Genomic DNA, 19,919 nt, shown 5'->3' on the forward strand with positions numbered 1-19,919 from the left:
AAGCATTTGACTGTGTCCAACATAATACGCTCCTTAGGAAACTAAACCACTATGGAATTAGGGATACAGCGCTCGATTTACTTGCGTCATATTTGAGTAATAGGATTCAACGAGTAGATATCAATGGTGTAAGGTCTTTAGGTTCTGCTGTTTCTCTCGGCGTGCCTCAGGGTTCGATACTCGGTCCGTTTCTTTTTCTCGTATATATAAACGATCTCCCCTTTCAGGTGCAGGACTTATGTGATATTATATTATTTGCAGATGACACTTCACTCATTTTTAAAGTAGATCGTTCGAAGTCTTGTTTTATTGATATCAATAGTATTCTTGAACAGGTCCACAATTGGTTCACTTGTAATAATCTGTTATTAAATTCTGACAAAACTAAGTGCATTAGGTTCACTATGCCCAACGCGAGGAATTTAGGTACTAACATAGTCGTAAATGGGCAAACTATCGATTTGGTAGATTCGGCAACTTTTTTAGGTATCAGTCTGGATAGCAAGCTCCAATGGGGCACTCAGATAGCGCATCTCTCGGGGAGACTCAGCTCCGCCGCGTACGCAATCAGAAAAGTAAGACAGTTTGCTGGTGTGGATGCGGCAAGACTGGTTTACTTTAGTTATTTTCACAGCGTCATGTCTTACGGTATATTACTGTGGGGTAAGGCTGCTGATATAGATGTTATTTTTGTCCTTCAAAAAAGAGCTATCCGTGCAATTTATAGTTTAGGAGCGCGAGACTCCTTGAGAGAGCTTTTTGGGCAGATAGGGATACTGACGGTGTCATCACAGTATGTGCTTGCAAACTTGTTGTATATAAAACAAAATTTAGGGACTTTCGCAACAAATAGCGATAGACACAATTACAACACTAGAAACAGACACAAATTAGTAGGTCCCCATCATCGTTTACACAAGGTGCACAATTCGTTTGTAGGTCTCGGCATTCGTTTCTTCAACAAGCTTCCAAAGCACATCATGGATTTACCCCTGCCAAAATTCAAAGTTGCTGTTAAGGAACATCTCGTTAGGAAAGCTTATTACAGAATTGATGAGTATCTAAACGACAATAGCTCTTGGGATTAGTCGCTCGCTTGATGAGGATTCTTTGAAATTAGGGAACTTTGCTATAAATTGTATAAACTCAGTAGCAGTAGGTCTAAATATTGTAAAATATGGGCAATTAATGATGCAAATAGGTGATGTTACGTACAATTTGATGTTATTCATAAAACTGTCACTTTTTTCTTTTATAATGTTCACAACCAGAGTGCTCACTTGCTGCCCATATTCTTATTATCACATGCTAGTAGGTGCTCCCAACATACGGTATGATCAGAGACTAATAAATAACCTAGCTATGTTCATTTAACTTAATTGACGTTCAGTCTATATCGCTGATTGTTGGCAGCTCCTCGCATGATCAATTATTGTATCAACCACATTGTAAAACTTTTTGGCGATTGAAAAGAGTGGCCGTGAGTTTCTCGCTAGCTCTTCTCATAAGGCTCTACCCCCTTTCCGAGCTAGTGGTAGATTCAGTAATTGTAACGACTATCATAAGTGTCAATATTTGACCTAAATGAATAAATGATTTGATTTTGATTTTGATTTTGGTGGTATTAACTTAAATTTATATTTGCCGTTTCAGAGTATAAAGGTTTAAAACCCTAAACTTTAGCTTTTTTTTCTAGGCCCGAGTTGACCAGTTACGAACGATTGGTGATTTTCACTTATTTTTTCTAACTTTTGTAATACCTATTGTGTGTGTTGTGCATCATTTAATGGGATTGAATCTTAGGAAGTGTTTATTGTTATTGTATTTCGGATACATACGGGAATTAACGCGAACACGACTTTTACCTTGGAATGCCCGGCGTTTTGGCTGGCAGGTTTAAAAGTTATGAAGAGTTTAAAGGTTTCCTAGTGCAAAATATGTAGAGCAGCTAAACCAACCAACAACATTACCTGTGTATAGGAAAAGCAAGTTAAAAGGAATACTAATAAATAATAATCATACCAACAATAATGAATATAAAATTAACTAACGGCTTGGTACCTCCATTTAACCTGTTTACAACAATCAGTAGCTTTAATTAGGGATAGAAGTGATTGGATATAATATGTAGCGTCACATTTATCATATCTATTATTAGTTTTAAGGTAAAATAATAATCAGTTATCAAATATTCATATGTATTTACCTTTTTCATTAAAATAGATTTGTTAAATGTACTTCATGAAATATGGAGTTTCCATATTGTTTGTTTTTGTGTTCATATTTGTGGTTTTGTGACGTTTACCTTTACTAACCTACGCAAGAGGGTGGCGTTATAACACGAGGAAAAAAATTTTTTTTGAACGCCATGCCTTTAGAAACTTGTCCCTAAATAATTATGTTATAAGTATATATAGGAAGTACTATTTATTTATCTTGATGTTGATGATTGAAAAACGGATATAACTATAACCATTTTACATTTTGTAATAAACCTGTCAAATGGAAGGGTATCTTTCTTTCTATCATAACCTATCAACCTCCTCTGCACAAAGGATGATCAGGCGAATTTGCAAATTTGTTTTTTTGCTGATCTTAATATGGTATTAATAATTTCAATCTTATAAACTCAGTATATCGTGTTTTGTTTCTCTCTATTTTGCTTAGTTAGATATTCACTTAACTTGTAATCATAAAATTGCAATTAAATATTTTAAAGTATAAAATAAAATTGCTTACAGTCAGTTCGGTTTCGGAAAATAAAAGATAAAATTGCAGTGAATGCTCTTTATTTTTGAGATCCCAAAAACACACAAACACGGTGCAAATTGTAATATTTTCGTGAGAGTATTTTGTTATATTGAATACATCAGTTAAATAAAACTTATAAAAATATTCAATAGATAGTATATAATATATAAAAAGTTAAACTTAAAATCATCAATACATACATATTATATTATAATTTCTTAACACTAAGGCTCTTTCGCAAAGAGTTATTCATCATATTCAAAACAATGGCACATGAAGCATCGGTTTCCTTAAAGTTAACAAATACATTTAAGTAAATAATATTTATTACCACGCGGTGAAATAATAAGTGAATCAATGTAAAAGTATTTTTTTATATTTTTTCTATTTCAAAGTGCTGGTGATACAAACGGTATAACATCAGTGAGTAAATAATAATATTCTATATCCTAGTCAATCCATTTAAACTTGCCATGTCGTCGGTAGTATTATCGTTGTACGTTAGTATAATAAAGTACATAAATTCTAGATTCAACAATCGTACATTCAACAAGAGAACTCACGAAAAACAGTTCTGTCATAAATAAACAATAATTATAATAGCCAAGTTTGCAAATGGCGTAGCGGACGATTAGGAGGTGGTCTTTATGATGACGACCTCCTCCTCTTGAACATACAAGTGTTGTTCCGGCGCTACGTACGACACATAGGATCGATCCATCTGCAGCGCGGGAGGAGACGACGGCCCCGGCGAGGTGCGCGGCGAGGGCGCGCGGGGCCCGGGGGCTAGCTAGCCGCGCACGTTCACCGTGGTGCAGCCGAAGATCTCGTCGAGCTGCCGCGACGAGAACGTCACCACGATGCGCCGCTCGCCATGTCGCCGCGGCACGAACTTGTCCTGGTAGTTCACGAACTCGCCAGGCTTCACGTCGCGGAATCGTATCTGAAACGAACGGTCGTCATGGTCAAGTCTTTTCTCTGGGAAAACAATATATCAATATAGTCTGCCGAGTTTCAGAGATTATTACTGTACCTGTCTAGGTCTCTGTACTCCAGGCCCTTCAAAGGTGAAGTAGCAATCAGTCAAGTGTACATTCAACGGGTTCTGGAAGCTGAATGTCACAGCGCATTCCTGTCCTATGCATGGCTGGCTTCTCACCTAAACAAAAAAAATATTTAGAAGCAGTTCAAAACAAAATTTGGATTGTAACCAAAAATGTTTTATGTTTACCTGGACTTGCATCCTTGGCTTGTGTAGTGGGAAATCGTCTTCATCCGACCAGGCTTGTCGTGTCTGCTTAACGTAGGCCATAGCGTGAACCTTCACCATCGAGTGATCAACCAGCTTGTCCATGTATTCTTGTGGTGTGACATGCAGTTTAAGTACTTCACGCTGTCCAGCGCGTACAATGAATTCTCCCTGAGCCCTTCGCAGACGCGAAGCAATGGCGCCAGTATAGTAGCAGGAAGAAGCTGTGAGTACGCACCAGATGGTACGGTCTTCGTGTGATTTGTTCTGCAAAATTATTGGAGTGGTAGCGAACACGTAAAAGTAAATTTATAAATTGAAATATTTTTTTCATCTGAAACAAATTCAACCAAATCTACCTGTATATTCATCGTGCAGTCGAATGGTTGACCGTATGGGACAATATCAATGTCCATAAGATCGAAGTAAACATCTTCAAAGTTGCGGTCAGGATATTCATAATACTGTTGGAGGCGTTGGTAGCCGCGGCAAGAAGCGATAACGGCAAGGCGTTCTGGCGACGAACTGTCCACCGTTTTATACTCGTGGGTAATCTCCAACATGTCACTGTCGCCCTCGTCGTCGTCGCGGTTCGGATTCTTGGTAAGGATCTTGCGTCCAACTCTGTTTATCAATTACACAAACGTTATACAAATGAACACGAAGGCAAAATTAACTTAGACCATTTCAAAATAAACTTACTGGTATTGGTTAGAAGCCATCCTAATGAAACCCCATTCAGAGTTTTCTTCTTCTTGGAAGTGACAAAGCTCCGCATTGAGCTGGCAGAACATGAAGGGTGTATCATACTGGAAGCCTACTTCACCACGGCGAACAGCTTCAACGCTGGCCGGGCCGCAGTGGTACACAGATTCTGATTCTTCTTGAGGAGTAGAGTCAATAATCTGCCAGCCGCTGTATCCTGATGATAATTACAATAGGATGGTTAGGTATTGCCGTGTTCCTAGTATTTACTGCGAGTAGCCTCAAAGTGTTGCATTTTAAAATACCTTGTGGCAAATCAGGTCTCTGCATCCATACATCGTTCCAAACATGGAAGTTCCAGCATGAGTCGTAGCAATCTTCATCAGGTCCGTTAGGCACTTCATTGCCATCACGATCGAAATATTTGTCTACAGTGAATGTACGATTTGTATCATGAGCTGACACGTAGTTAGTAACTGATCGGCAAGGTATACCTGAAAGAAAAATATTGCTTTAGTCTACCTTCCTATCTTCGACAAGTGAATTATGCATTGTTGATCTAAATAAATACCAAGTGCTCTGCAGATGGTGGTCACAAGGCCAGAGTATACCCAGCATTGTCCATATTCAACAGGTCTTCCACCATCAGTGAGGTATCTTTCAAGGATAGCCACGGAACCAGTCCAAGCGTGGGGCGCTACACCATCCTTATATTCACCGTCATAGCGACCCACCATCAGCCCGTCGTCGTCATGGTTTGCATTGATCTGAAATTGATTGTTTATGAGGAAATTGTTTTAACAAACTTTCGGTTCAGGCGTTGCTAAATAGATCCTGCCGGTATACTCACCATGGATGATATGGCTCTGCAGACACGAATTGGATTACCGCGTTCTGAATGCTCCAGGCCACTACGTTCCAACAAGTACATGCAAGCTGGCAACACCACATCATCAAATTGTCCGTAAATCCACTTGCGACCCTTGGGTTGGCGCCAAGTGCCACACCAAATTTTTCCTTGCTCATTGTGGACATATTCTTTCCTGGATGATTCGTTATCCATGTATACGGGGTCCTCGCGACACCAAGGATTGAATAGAATGTAGATGTCCTCGTCGCATTTGTAGTCGTGGCGATTATCGCGCTGGCCAAAGCGGTTGGTCTGTACCCAGCAGTTCCATACACCAACAGGAGCTGTAGCCGGCACATGAACTTGGAATGTGATTGTGTTACCATCTTGACGTTGGATACTAATATCCCATCTGTCCATGTCATGAGCCAGAGAGGCCAAGTTTTGCATAGATCCATGACGTGACCCATAACCGCGACCGAATGTAGAGTGCTGTGTTGTTCCACCGTAACGGTCCATCATAGGACGGTCCATAGGTCCATGTGGGCTTAGAGGGCTATGCTGCAGAGGCAATGGTTCGTTGCTGAACGAACTGCGACGCACGCCATAAGTTGTAGTCTCGCGCATGCCGCTCATTGGTCCCATTGAGCTCATTGTTCCCATGGTGCCCATAGTTCCCATAGTACCCATAGTGCCCATCGTACCCATTGTCCCCATCGTTCCCATTGAGCCCATGGTCGCCATACCAGTCCCAGTATCCTGCATGCGAGACATTCCCATCCCCATGCCCATGCCCATCATATCACGGGAGTGCTGGAACACGCCTTGCTGGTTGCTCCAGTTCACAGGGAGTACGACACGAGTGCCCTTCGTTACGCTAGGCTTAGGACCTGTGTAGTAAAACGTTAGTATTAATAATACCTACGTAAGTATTAATAAAACCAATTCTTAAAACATTTACCTCCGAAATATTAATCGTTATATTTATTATCAAAGTACATATTTTGTTTATAACTTACCGAAGCAGAAAACGACGCGAATCATATCCTGTTGTTTGTCATAAGTCCTGTCAAAGCGTACGGCAAAGAAGAAGTTCTGACCGCGTCTTAGAACAGGATTTGGAAGAATGTTATCATTCACCAGATCATACTGCTCGGTATGATGATCTTTGGAGTTATCTCGAGAATAAAACTCAGTCAGCTCAACCTTTAGCGGCTGCTGAGAGTAGTAGCTTTGTGGTATCATCTCCATGGTATCCTGGCGACGTCTACGTTCGTTTTGATCCGCCATCTTACAAATCAAGTTGTGGGTGTACTGCGTATTCGGGCTGTTCCTCATGGAATACTTCATGCGATGCAGCGAGCCAGTGCTGTGAGAACGACCCGGGCGATGCTGAGCAGTGGGCCCAGCACGTTGCATTGGCCAACGGCGAGTTTGTCCGGGGCGCTGACAAAAGCTGGAGATGTTGTAATAGGCAGATAGCCCTGGAACATAGTTCGAAGGCATGCCGCCAATGGTCATCTGCTGCTCCCTCATGCAGCTGAGAGTGCTCATTCCCGATGTCAGACCAGTTATTCCACCCAAACCCATTCCAGTCATGCTGGAAGTCATGCTAGAGGACATTCTGTCCATACTAGATCTTCTGACCATAGACATCCTGGCGGAGTAGCTGTAAGTGTACCCAAGTAATCCAAGTCCCGATACAGGACCTCACTGTGCTCAGGGATGACACCCGAGCGAATGATGTCGTTGAGAAGATTCGGCAGGTTTATATAGGGCCACCCGGTGCAAAGGATCGTTCAGTGCCCTTAGGTGTCAGTTGTCATAGCAGGCGCCGTAGTAACTAGTTACTATGAAGTAAAGGACTATTGTTCGTGTTCACTGACTCGTAGTTAAAACAAGTACACTGCTCTTAAATAGAACTAGTTACTGTTAAAACAGTCTTGTTGAGTAGTACAATCGTGCACAACACCGATCAGCGTTAGGTACATTTGTTTTCTCTTAGGTAGACAATGTTGTTACATATTTTTTTTTTTTTTTTAATGTCCGAGTGTTAAACTCTTCATTAGATTAAGTATTTTATTTATTATTATAATGATGTACTTAAAAGGCGACTGACTTTTGAAAATCAAACGTCTGGGCCAAATTAAACATTACTCAAAAGATCAATAGGTACAACTTACCGGTAAGGAGCCATTATCGAAATCAGTGGCTAACCCAGCCATATTGCTATATGAATTTTGATAGGCGTGACACCTAAGTAATTAGTAAAACATGTGTAGATGCTATCATCCTACGCAGTGGTCGTTATAATTTTTATTTCAGACTCATTTGGTTTGCACTGTAATTTTTTTGTCTAATTTCATGCGCATGCTTATGCAACTAATTTAAAGATATAACTTACTTATTCCCTTTTCCAATTTTTTTACTTAACACAACGCTCACATTTTCAGAGCGCTCTTACTTTTCCTAGTGAAAGTACACAATCCTTTCAAACGATACATAGATACAATATGAGTGTAATAAAATACAACATGCTGCTCCACGTTGCCTCCGTAAACCCTATTGTTTAAAACAACAACGGTAACGGACACAGAGACTGTATACACGCTAGACGACAGAATTAAAAAAAATATTTGGTATTTCTAAACAGCTGGGATATTTTTGGTCTACTTCTTTATTTCGTTATTTTTTTATTTATTTATGTATCTAGGTACTTGCATCTTTAACCATTAACCATGTTCCTAGACACCGACACGAGGAAAGACAATCAATAATGATCGAGAGGACAAACACGGAGTGCAGCAAGTAGAAGACACGTCTTCATCATCACAATATGATTGTCGTCTAAGACTAGTAAAGAAATCTGGAAGCAATATCATTTCATCGTCATCTTATTAAAGAGGTAAGCTGACATAAAAACTGTGACTGCTGTGTTAAAGGCATAATAAAATAATGTAGTTAGTCTATAATATTAAGGGATTTAAAAAGGTAGTAAGGTACCTATGTAGCTATACAAGTTGTGTTAAGTATGCGGTATCTAAGTATGATTAAATGGATGATTATTGGTTCTTATAAATACATTTTAAAATTAGGTAAATTCTTTGAGGGGTGGTCATCGTTTTTTCATTAACATCTATAACATGCACTCATGTAGATGTAAATGAAAAACCTATGACCACCCCTCAAAAAAAATCATTTCAAAATGCTAAACTTTTGATAGAGAAACAAACTACCTCTAGTTCTCGCTCAGCTTTTAAATAATTTAAAAAATATACACAAGCTTCAAATAAATAAAAATGGAATAAATAATATTATAGGAGGTAGTAAGATTTTTTACTTTTTTGCTGTAGTAACATCTGTTGCTAAGCAACAAATTGTTATTGATTTGTTTATAACAGAAACGTCATTCTTCTCTGTGATATATCCCTAATCGAGTTATAGATCACTTTTCCAACTTTAACATTTTAGAGTCCGTAAATGGATAAGAAATGGGTCTCTATAAATTATTTAGTTATAACGTGGAAGTTCAATATAAGAGTGGTTTCTTATCGAAAGCTATGTTATTTACCATGATAACTACAGTGCTCAACCTAGCCTTGCCTTTCTTCATAGCATACAGAAGTAGAGGTGGGTTTTATTTTTTTTTTCTATACTAAATTCGTAGCATAGGTACAATAGAGTGACTATACTTGTTATTTTGCAGGATTTTGGTTAAGAACTCACAGTTTTTATGAACAGCCAATCGTTCATTTCACGTACGATTACCTTGTAGTAGCCGAATCAGATGATCCTAGCAGGCCAATAGTGTGTGGTGAAACCAGTGAATTACATGGCACTACTATTAAAAACGAAGAAGATTGTGTAGAATTCCAAGTAGGTGTTATTCCAAAAATATTTTTTATTTCTCTCAGCCTTATTTATCTATTAAGCTTTGAACAGGTCACTCAGGTCTGTATACCTATGTATGTTTTCATGTACCTACATACTCACTAAGATTAATGCAATTTCCAGATACAAGAATATGACTACAATGGTGATGGCAAAAATGATATTTTAGATTTCAAGATAAATCTTAACATACCTCACCAACAAACAATAACAAGTGTTGTGTTAATATTCATGTTGGACTTCCAATTAAAGGTAATAAAAGATCCCATGCATGATTATAATGGTTTTATAGAACAATATATATTACGTACCTAATCACTTGAGTTTCAAACTATGATTATTTTCAGACTGTATGTCCCTTGCATATGCAAAGTTTAGCTGTGATACACAAAGACTTTGCACAGCCTCCCTCAGGGTTCAAGTACTATGGAGACCTCCACTTTTACCAGACATCACATTTGCCTTGCAAACACAACCTCATAGACACTAGATACAACATTTCCTCTTTTGATTTTAAGAAAAACAGTCATGACAGTATAATAGACTTCATACTGCAGAATTATTTTATGAGAGAAGGTAAGAATTATATCTGCTTCCCTATCAATTAATTAATGTCCAACTTTTTTAAATAACTGCATACTGTGTTGTTTACAGTTACTACAGATACCAAAGCCTTTTATGCAAGAAGTCAAAATGGACATACAGGCTCTATGCAAATGCATGTTCGTCTCAGAGTGCCAGAAATGGAGATTAGATATATACCAAGCTTAATGCAGGAACTTAAGTGGGCCTGGCCGCAATATCTTTCATTAGTTATTGTATTCTACTGGATATTTAATCAACTCAAAAAGTTTGTATTCAATCACAGACTGCTTATGGCCTGGGAAGTGGTACCATGGAAGAAACATCATTGACTGTAATATGCTGGAGAATCTAGCTCAAAATGTGAATATTCCCCCAAATAATGTTAGTTGAATGAAAAATGCATATAAATAGAAAAAAATATAACAGTATCTGCTATTAGGTAAATAAATAAAATGTATGTTTTCAATTTTAATTTTATTAAAACATTTCAACAATGACTACTTAGCTATCTAAACATAATTATAAGTATTTTACAATTTACATTTTTTGTTTTTTTTTTGGCCCATTAGAATTTTATTATTCTTTATTGATTGCTGACAATTGCAGTGCTGGGAACTGGCCAAAATCTTGACCCTGTACCTTTTTGTCCAATTCAGCTCTATTGTCTTCAACTATGAAGGTCTTCCCACTGAAGTCATCCAACTGAACCAATAAATATCGGCACAGGTAGTTTCCATATTCATTCTGTAATAGAAAAAATATCATATTTTATCATACAAAGACATTATTTGGAAAAATGCTCCAAGTAAAATAATAACTTAAATATAAAAAAACACATTTGCATTATGATTAAGTTTCTCTACTTTGCAACTCTGAAAGCTATGGAAAATGCTTCCAACTCAGTATCAATCCACATTTGATGGTTGTATATTAAAAAAGAAAACATCTAGTTTAGTACTTGTAAAGAGTAGATGCCTATTCCAAAATATGGAAATTATTATTATTATATTATTAAAATTTATTAGCACAGGTTTTATTAGCAAAACAGTAAAAATTCATATGTGAACTACAAGACATATTTATGATACACAGTAAAGTTGATTAAACCTTTCTGCCAACCAAATCAACATGTGAAAACAGACTATAGTATTTCTGAATCCTTGCATTGTCACTTTGCTGAGATAAAATATTTATTTTGAAATTAAAATTAACCTGTTTCATATCCAGCTCCACAACACCCTTATTTCTGATTCCTTTGATGTAAAACCTCATCCTCATGTGCTTGACCCCATCCTTCTCATAGACAGCATGGCTGACATGAGTCCTCCTCCTCCTTACAGTCTCTTCACCATAACCCTTGATTGGAGCACCCAGAGCATCTTCTATTCTTGGATCCTGAAATATAAATTATCAACTTAAATAACAACATAGATAAACTTTTGCTCTGACACAAAGATAACTTATCATGATTGATGCTTTAGCTTTCTACATAAATGTAAATATGAAACATGCTTCATTATTAAGACATTAAAACTTACTTACATTCTTACATTTTTCGAGAGCCTCTGAGTAAATGCTGTTTGCACTGTTGCTAGAGAATAGTTCTCTAAATACATAGAAGAATATAACGCCAGTGACACCGACGCCCAACAAAATTACTCCTGTGTACGACGCAGTTTTGGTCGTCTCTTTGATTTTCTCACCTAAAGGACGAACATCGGTAGTTACTTCAGCTTTTTCTTGACTTCTTGCTAATCCGCTTTCTTTTCTTTGAGTTGAATAGTGGTGAGAATTTATGAAATGCGAGCTCGGAAGAAGTGCAGAAAAACATTCTAGTTTATGACTAGTACGTAAAGCTGTACACAATTTAGATATTATAGGCATATTTTATTAGTGTAGACCAGAACTTATTAGTTTAATCGGTTAATCCCGATTATATGAGGTTATGATAACTATTTTTGTTAATGTCAATTGTCAGATAACGTAACAGTTTAGCAAACTGTAAACATACGTGCCAAAAGCAGCTGATATATGTCAATACAACAATTTATCGCTTAGCCCGCTAAAATATTAATTTGTTGTTTACAACATAGTATTTACTAATTAGTATATATTTTTATAGAAATGCCAATGAAATTCATACTTTGTGGCTATTTTAAATACCGAACGAATTATTTTATGTCTTGCTTCGTAAATTTGACGCTTTTTTGACAGTGCAGAGTAGTTAACGATGTGCGGTATCGATTATTAATAATCGATTAATCGATTATAAGAATAATTTTTTACAATCGATTGATTTATAGGTAATCGATTGTAATCGATTTTTGGAAGAAATCTTTTAACCCCTTACCGCATACCAATCCTTATGTATGATTATGTTTTTTTTTGTAGTTAAACAACAATGATTAACACAAAAAATTGATTTGCATGGAATAAAGAACACTGTCGTGTATTGGTACGTAATTAATTTGTCTGTGGTAACTGTCACCTGTTAAATATAAGTTATGGTATTTCTATTTGCTAAGGGAATCCCCGCTTCTATAGGTAGTAAACGGTTGTAGTACAGGGTAAAAGTTAAAACTTTTTAAATCACTAAGTGATTATGTTACGTTTGATTTTCAGTTTAAATATTGTTTTTGTTTTTAAAAAAGAAGTGAGTATGTTCTATTTGAGTTTTATTTTCTAAAAATGTGATTGTTGTGTTGCTTGTTTCATTTAAATAATCTTGATTTAAGACATTTAGACGACACTTTAAATTTCAGTCTAATAATCGATTATTAATCGATTAACAATCGATAATATAAGATTACATAATCGATTAATCGATTATTCAAATAATCGAATCGGCACATCATTAAGAGTAGTTTACATTTCAACAGGAAATCTTCCGTTCCATTCCACACAAGACTACACCCATTACAATATACCTACATAAAATGAAATATAACCCTACATTATTATTTTTTAGCAAAATACCACCGTCCAACATAGTTGGTTTAGACTGGTGGGAACTTTTTACGTTTGTAAAGGTTAAAAATTAATTTATTGGATGCGAAAAGGTGAACGCTGTGTGTTGGTCTGTGGACAGCCAACTGATAGAAAAATAACAGTAGCGGTGTTAATTACCTCAACTAAGTTTTACTTAGTTACACACATGATTCAGCGAACTCACGACACAGTTTGCATATAGGCTCAGATTGTATTAAATTGCAGTTTTTTGTCGGTGTCAAAACGTCTTGCTCATGCGCGGACCCTTGTTTTTAATTTGTCAAACTCTGTCAGGCGCGTAAACCAAGCTTTCATGCAGGATGCTAAGTTGTCCTACTTTATCTGCCCGTGTATCGCATGCTTTATTATATAATGAAAATTGAAGTGTCACAATCTGGGTACTGATATTAGTGATATTGGGGCATTTGATAGGGATTGTTTCATTCACTTCCACTGACGATCGATGTGCGTTGTAGGCGCTAATTTTGTCTATTCATAGTCATTGATGAATATAATTTATGTAAATTTTACGTAAATATGAAGTATGTGATTCATGTGCATTGTACTCAAGACATTGAAGTAACAGTTGGGTAATTGGACGTTCAAAGATATAAAAATCTCGTAAACAATGGATTGGATAATTTCTGATGAGTTGGGGCTGACGGTGGGCCATCTGGTGGGCTGGGGAGCAGCTGGTGCAATGATAGTAGGTGGTGTAGCTCCATACATTCCTCAGTACAGACAAATCAAGAGGACTCAGGATGCTGAAGGATTTTCATTATATGTTTGTTTAGCTCTTCTCATAGCAAATACCTTGAGGATATTGTTTTGGTATGTATCACAAAAACATTTTATATTTTAAGTAGTTTTATACCTATAGGATCTATCTATTATATTAATGCAACGAATCTTATCTATTCATATCTTAAAACAAATCTTTGGTAGGTATAATACATAACATCTCATTGTTTAATTATATTTTGTTATTTGAACATTTAAACAAGTAGTTGAGCTAATTGCTGATGTCAAAGGTGTATCAAACAGATAACATCACTGCAGCAGATGAAATGAGTGGAACATTGCCAAAATCTTTATTTCCTCAACTTAATTTAAGAACAAATCATTCATGTCTCTTTGTTACACTCTCGTTCAACAAAACCATAAATAATAGTGATGTTTGCCGCTGTGTGAGATGCGTGAACTCTTTAAATTGATACAGCATTTAAGCCCTAACTATTTGCATTTTAGTAATTAACTAATATATAAAATTCTCGTGTCATAATGTTCAACTTTCAACCTTACTCCTCTAAAACTGATTATTTACCAAATATTTATTTACCATATTTTATATCCATATTCAGTAAACCTGAGAATCAGCTACTATCTATTTGATAATGGTTACCCACCCCTTAATATTTGTATTAAATTTATATGGCAAAACAATCTTTGCCGGGTCAGCTAGTACATATAATAAAAGCTAACTAAAAGTTATCCATTACATATTTTAGGTGTATCAATTCTTGTGTTCTTATGTTAAAGGTATAGCAATAAATTTATTGTATGCCCTTGTTATGTTGTTACTCTTTTACAGGTTTGGTAAACGCTATGAGTTACCATTATTAATTCAAAGCATTGTAATGAATATAACAATGTTTGTCATGATTCATCTCTGTGTGACGGTTCGAAAAAAGAATCAAATTATAAGAGCGAGGGAGAGAATATTTACAGGTTGGTATTAGTGAACTCAAACAAGTAGTTACCCCTGTTAATTAATCATTTAACAATTAATTATTATTTCAAAGAGCACTGTAAATACTTATGCACTGCAAATAATTTATTATTATTTTGTTGTATATTATTTTATGCTTTCTCTACACTTTCTACCTATTTTATCCTATACACACACAATGAGAATAGATATTTTAGTTTGGCTTCGTATTTTATCTTCCCGTCTAGCATGTCTAGTGACATGTTAGACAGTATTATTTCTTAACACACTAACTTTACTTTTATTTTGCGGTATTATTTTTTAACATTATTTTATGTTCTGTTTGGTGGTTGGTGTGATTGATGGTGCGATTAGGTGCAATATTCATGTTATATATACTATTGTGTTGTGTGAACGGCTCAGCCCAGCCAGATGAAACGGCACGCTGGCTGGATCAGCGCAGCGGCATCGCGGGCGGTGAGAAGCCACATCGCTTCTATGGTGAGTGTCAGCTGTCATTGGAACCTAGGTTAATGGTTTGCTGCAATTTGTGCTACATACAAGTCATCATTATTTGTTTTTGTTTCAGCAACCCCATGCTTTGACAATATAATTTGGAGTGTACAGTGTATTTGTTACATTATGTGGGATATTAAACTTTCTATTTCATTGTCATCTTGCTTTTATTTGTTTTCCATTGCATGTTTGTTGTACTCTGTGAAATGAATGGACATGGTATATTTAATAAACATTAAGTTGGGTAGTATGGTTGGTAGTATTTTTTTATCATGAGGTCACACCACTTTGTATACTTGATTATTATATAAATACTAACTCGGTTCAATGCTCTTATAATCACACCAGTTGTTTGGTATCAAAAGGAGTCATGACTGGGTCAAATTCGTGTCAGATACCTTATCTATCTATTGATGTCATACACAGCATGATTTCCTACTTCATTGTAAGGCATAGTGATATTGGTATTTATAAATGTATTAGTGAATGATGCTATTAACTATTCTAACAGCATTTATGTTAATGTGCATAATTAATATGGTATGGTTAAATAGATACTTAAATGATGTTTGCCTTTACATGATAAGAAAGTAAATAACACACAGGTATATTTATTGCAGATATGGAGAGGAAGTATTTCTGGGCTTGGACTGACTTCCAAAGCTATGTAGACTGTATGTTGGTGTTCTCTGTGCTTGGAGCCGCGATTACGTATTTGCTAATCGAGTTCTCGCCTTTCGTGGAGCTGATCGGGTTCCTAGCTCTATTCACAGAGGCCATGCTTGGTGCTCCTCAAATTGCCAAAAACCATCAAAATAAAAGTACTGAAGGCATGAGGTAATTTATATTACTTAAGAAAGACATATTTGATTTACGATTTATATAAAAGTCTAACTTTCATTCTGTTTTATTTTCAGCGTAAGCATGGTTATCATGTGGACATGTGGTGATGTGTTTAAGACTGCATACTTCGTGTTAAGAGAAGCGCCGCCGCAGTTCTGGGTGTGTGGCAGCCTTCAAGTCTCCCTAGATGTCGTGATTCTTTTGCAAGTGAGTATTTAGTTAAAATTGCGAGTGTAATGGTAAAGTTTCGTAATGTGCCTTATCATAACAACATAACAAATATTAATCGCACCTTATCTTTCGTATTCCGGAAGACATTGGGTGGAGTATTATAGTTATTTGTAGGCAAATAGTCAGCAAATAAAGTGACTGAACGTATTTTATTTGATCTTTAACTGTTCAACATTGATAACTTGTAACAAATGTTGTATAATACGCGGTAACGTCACAGGGTATTCAGGTCATTACATATACACCTCTCCTAATGGGCCCCTGACTTGAGACATTTTCGTAAAATAAACTTTGTTATAGGTATTATAGTTTTGCAAATCTATCCTTTACACCTAAACGCAGGATTTTCAATTTTAGTTTTAAAACGTACGCCTAGTGTTGAATGACGCGGTGGTTATGTTCGCAGGTGTGGCTGTACCGGCACAACACTGCGGCGGCGCGGCGGCTGCGTCGCGGCGACTAGCAATGGACCGAGACCGCCTTATAGCAGTCGCTGGCGGGCGCCACCGAGCTGCGCGAGCTGCGGGCCTCGCGCGCCGTGTGCGCCTCCATCGCGGCGTGCGCGCCGTGCTCCGTGCACCTGGTGTGCATCCCCTACATCTTATGACGATACTCCTCCGCCACTTGTGTGGATTGTATGGCCACCACGCATATGTTTATTTAAATAGACCCTCCATGTTCACGCCCTTCACGGCTCGGCCCAACCGGCGTGTGGATACAGAGCACGGGTTAGATACTTTCGATGAACTGGGCGTATTAATTTGAGGGAATTATGAGATGAGCAGATTTTGCAATTTAATGTGCGATACGATCGCTATGAATTTTCTCGGACCCATCAATACGCTGTAAGTCGTTCGACGCTCTTTTCTGAAGGAGCCAGTTGTTATAATTTGTGGCGGTCGCAGTGACTCCCTGGGATGACGGTGCTATAGGTTTGTGCCTAAATGAATATCAACGAGGTTCATGGAATACAAAGTGATGACGATTGATCTATAGTTGTTATGATATAATGTAAGCATCATATTTATAACATTATTAGAGTGACCAAAAAAAGTTTTCCTCTCTTTTTAAGATGTTTTTACTAGTCATAACATTTAGAGGCATTGTAAGTCAGAAATGCTTGTAGCTAAATGATATGAAATATATTATACACAACGTTGTCGTGAATTGTTTGTGAATAGTGAACGATGCATACAAGTGCAGGTATTTACGAATTGTGAAAAGCATTAGTTAGTACAATGTATAGCTTTTAGAAGAGTTTAAAGGACAGCAATAATTCTTCTTTCTTCTTGTATAGAAAGTACAATTTATGTATTTATGTATTATTTATAAAAAATATATATCAAATGCTTCTAGAGAATTGTTTAGTTAAGTACATTGATATTTGTGTATATTGTACATAAGATGTGCCCCAACCCAAACAAAGTAGAAATAGTACATTATATACTTTTGTGTGGAGTATTATTATATAATCTTGTAAATATTATATACAATAGATTATTTCAAGACTTGCAGCTGTGAAATGCATTGATAGTTATAATTTTGTCTTTTATAATAATGCCAATTTTGGTGAAAAGTACGAAGTATTTTATTTAACCTCATAAAAAGTAATTTTATAAACTAATAATAATGTTGCTATCTGTCTTGACTGTTTTTTCACGATAAACTTTTATATTTTTATTAAAATAATACAATCTTGTCTTAGTCATAATGAATACATTCCATAGGTTGTATAGGATGTCTGGTTGGTTTGTATTTAATCTTTATACCAAATAAAATATCGGTTCGTTTTTTATTAGATAGATGTTTACAGTGTTCAAATGAAATATATTAATGTGTATCGGTTTTATGAACTTATATTTTTACTATGTAAATAACCATGACTTAACGTATAATGAAATCTTCCTAAATTGTGTGTAGCTTATCAATCAAGTGTGTTTTATTATATGGACAACGTTACAAGTAGCTTATTGGAAAATTAAGGCTAAAAATATTCATATTATTAAAAAAAATACCCATAAAAACATTTAATAAGTCTAATAGGTATTTTTCACCCAATATTCCAGTAGCGCCATCTATGTTGGGTTTCCCAAACTAATTAACAGAATTGGGAAGTTCCACTTCTATTCAAAGACAGTAATATTTCTAATAGAATAAATGTTATACTGTAAATCCAAACCATAAACCAGTTGTGTAATTATATTACACTATATAAGTATTATCGCCAATTCAGCTAGTTTAGTAATACAGTCATTTATGTCACCATTATGTACAAACGAATATGTTTAGATGATATATAAAATATTATAATTATACCTCGTAAACTTAGTTTTTAAATAAATTGTATATAAATAAATACATTTTATCATATAGAAGCGAAAAAGAGGCTTTCTACGGAAGTTGAAATGCACTTGTTATTCCATTTGTGTGCGATAACTCGCCGCATGAAATTCAAGAAATATTTATTGCTCTCGTACTCTATAGTATAAGTATGTGTTACCAATAATACAAGTTTTCCACTGGTGTAACAATTTTTATGAAAAAATATGTATTATTAACAATAAGTACTGATTCCGTAGGTATATAACATTCATATATTAGTGTTTACGCGTAACTAGTTTTCTATTAATCTAATCTATCACGAATTCCTCATTGGATCTTCCCAAATCACTATATCTATGCGAAACTAATGCCATAACTTTATAATAGATAACGATGTATGTTAATGGCACTCTAAGTCTGATATAACATTCTTCCACATACCGAAATAATATAATAAATGTACATTATTAATGTACAATAATATTATGTGCACTTCGACAATTGTCTGTCTGTCTGCGTGTCTGGTGCATCGCCAGTACATAACACCTTGTAAATATATACTAATTGTATTCATATATTACATTTATTCGCTTCCGCTTTATTGTTATTGGAAACTGTATTTATTTGAAAGTATTCTCGATTATACTTTGTGTTGTCTTCCTCATAATGTACCCAATAAGTGGAGATCCTTTTATACATATTTAAATAATATTACACTATAAAACAGATATAAAGTTTATATTAATATACGAAGTCGAGAGATAACTATATATATAAATGTGATGGAACATATCATATTTATAACGATATATACATATTATGATTTCTGTTGTATAAATATGAATATATTTGTCAATTAATATTAGGTAGAAATTATAAATGGATGAAATGTAGCTTAACCAACGTATGTTGTGATGACAAATTAATGTACATGTATATGTTGTGATTTTATGAGTTAAACATTTTCTTAAACGAAATAAAGTTATATTATTTGTTATAATATTTAATTTTCATTTCAATTGAGTTTCATTCCCTGAAGTTTTCATTCACATAATATGTTCGTTTACACAAAACCGATTTATACACGACTGTACCAGTCATAAAATATTCACACAAGTATCGAGTGTAATTACAAGTGAAATGCTGCAGTCCAAACAATGGCAGAGTTGAATAAGTAATCCGACGGTCGTGTCGCTATTAAACACGTTGTTAAGAAAATAAAGCTGTGCAATCAACACATTGAGTATACGTACGTCATAGCGAGTTTGGGGCTTAATTGC

At 35.8% G+C, this 19,919-nt stretch overlaps 4 protein-coding genes across 8 annotated transcripts; 2 read left to right on the plus strand and 2 right to left on the minus strand.

The window, feature by feature from the left end:
- Positions 1–2,772: 2,772 nt before the first annotated feature.
- LOC142987534 (hemocyte protein-glutamine gamma-glutamyltransferase-like) lies at positions 2,773–7,316 on the minus strand. The gene is made up of 9 exons (XM_076136358.1): positions 6,575–7,316; positions 5,556–6,445; positions 5,277–5,472; positions 5,011–5,199; positions 4,703–4,922; positions 4,360–4,624; positions 3,983–4,267; positions 3,785–3,910; positions 2,773–3,694 (listed from the first exon to the last, which is right to left on the minus strand). Exons 1-9 carry the CDS (start codon positions 7,209–7,211, stop codon positions 3,542–3,544), a joined length of 2,961 nt encoding a protein of 986 aa, XP_075992473.1. The 5' UTR covers positions 7,212–7,316; the 3' UTR covers positions 2,773–3,541.
- Positions 7,317–8,960: 1,644 nt separating this feature from the next.
- On the plus strand, positions 8,961–10,571 carry LOC142987535 (transmembrane protein 231). Its single transcript, XM_076136359.1, has 5 exons — positions 8,961–9,185; positions 9,262–9,431; positions 9,570–9,698; positions 9,794–10,022; positions 10,101–10,571. Exons 1-5 carry the CDS (start codon positions 9,047–9,049, stop codon positions 10,358–10,360), a joined length of 927 nt encoding a protein of 308 aa, XP_075992474.1. The 5' UTR covers positions 8,961–9,046; the 3' UTR covers positions 10,361–10,571.
- Positions 10,572–10,573: 2 nt separating this feature from the next.
- LOC142987536 (mitochondrial import inner membrane translocase subunit Tim21) lies at positions 10,574–12,045 on the minus strand. The gene is made up of 3 exons (XM_076136360.1): positions 11,574–12,045; positions 11,244–11,426; positions 10,574–10,775 (listed from the first exon to the last, which is right to left on the minus strand). Exons 1-3 carry the CDS (start codon positions 11,913–11,915, stop codon positions 10,608–10,610), a joined length of 693 nt encoding a protein of 230 aa, XP_075992475.1. The 5' UTR covers positions 11,916–12,045; the 3' UTR covers positions 10,574–10,607.
- Positions 12,046–13,178: 1,133 nt separating this feature from the next.
- Positions 13,179–19,659, plus strand: LOC142987537 (solute carrier family 66 member 2). Of its 5 annotated transcripts, none has more exons than XM_076136361.1 (6): positions 13,190–13,850; positions 14,611–14,747; positions 15,103–15,228; positions 15,864–16,080; positions 16,161–16,293; positions 16,724–19,659. In XM_076136361.1, exons 1-6 carry the CDS (start codon positions 13,648–13,650, stop codon positions 16,778–16,780), a joined length of 873 nt encoding a protein of 290 aa, XP_075992476.1. In that variant the 5' UTR covers positions 13,190–13,647; the 3' UTR covers positions 16,781–19,659. The 5 variants fall into 5 exon arrangements, with proteins under 5 accessions (XP_075992479.1, XP_075992480.1, XP_075992476.1 ...); XM_076136362.1 differs by having other exon boundaries at positions 13,193–13,850; positions 15,151–15,228; XM_076136363.1 differs by lacking the exon at positions 15,103–15,228 and having other exon boundaries at positions 13,196–13,850.
- The last annotated feature ends 260 nt before the right edge of the window (positions 19,660–19,919 follow it).

The sequence above is a fragment of the Anticarsia gemmatalis genome, chromosome 3 (genome assembly GCF_050436995.1).
Source record: "Anticarsia gemmatalis isolate Benzon Research Colony breed Stoneville strain chromosome 3, ilAntGemm2 primary, whole genome shotgun sequence".
Classification (NCBI taxonomy): domain Eukaryota; kingdom Metazoa; phylum Arthropoda; class Insecta; order Lepidoptera; family Erebidae; genus Anticarsia; species Anticarsia gemmatalis.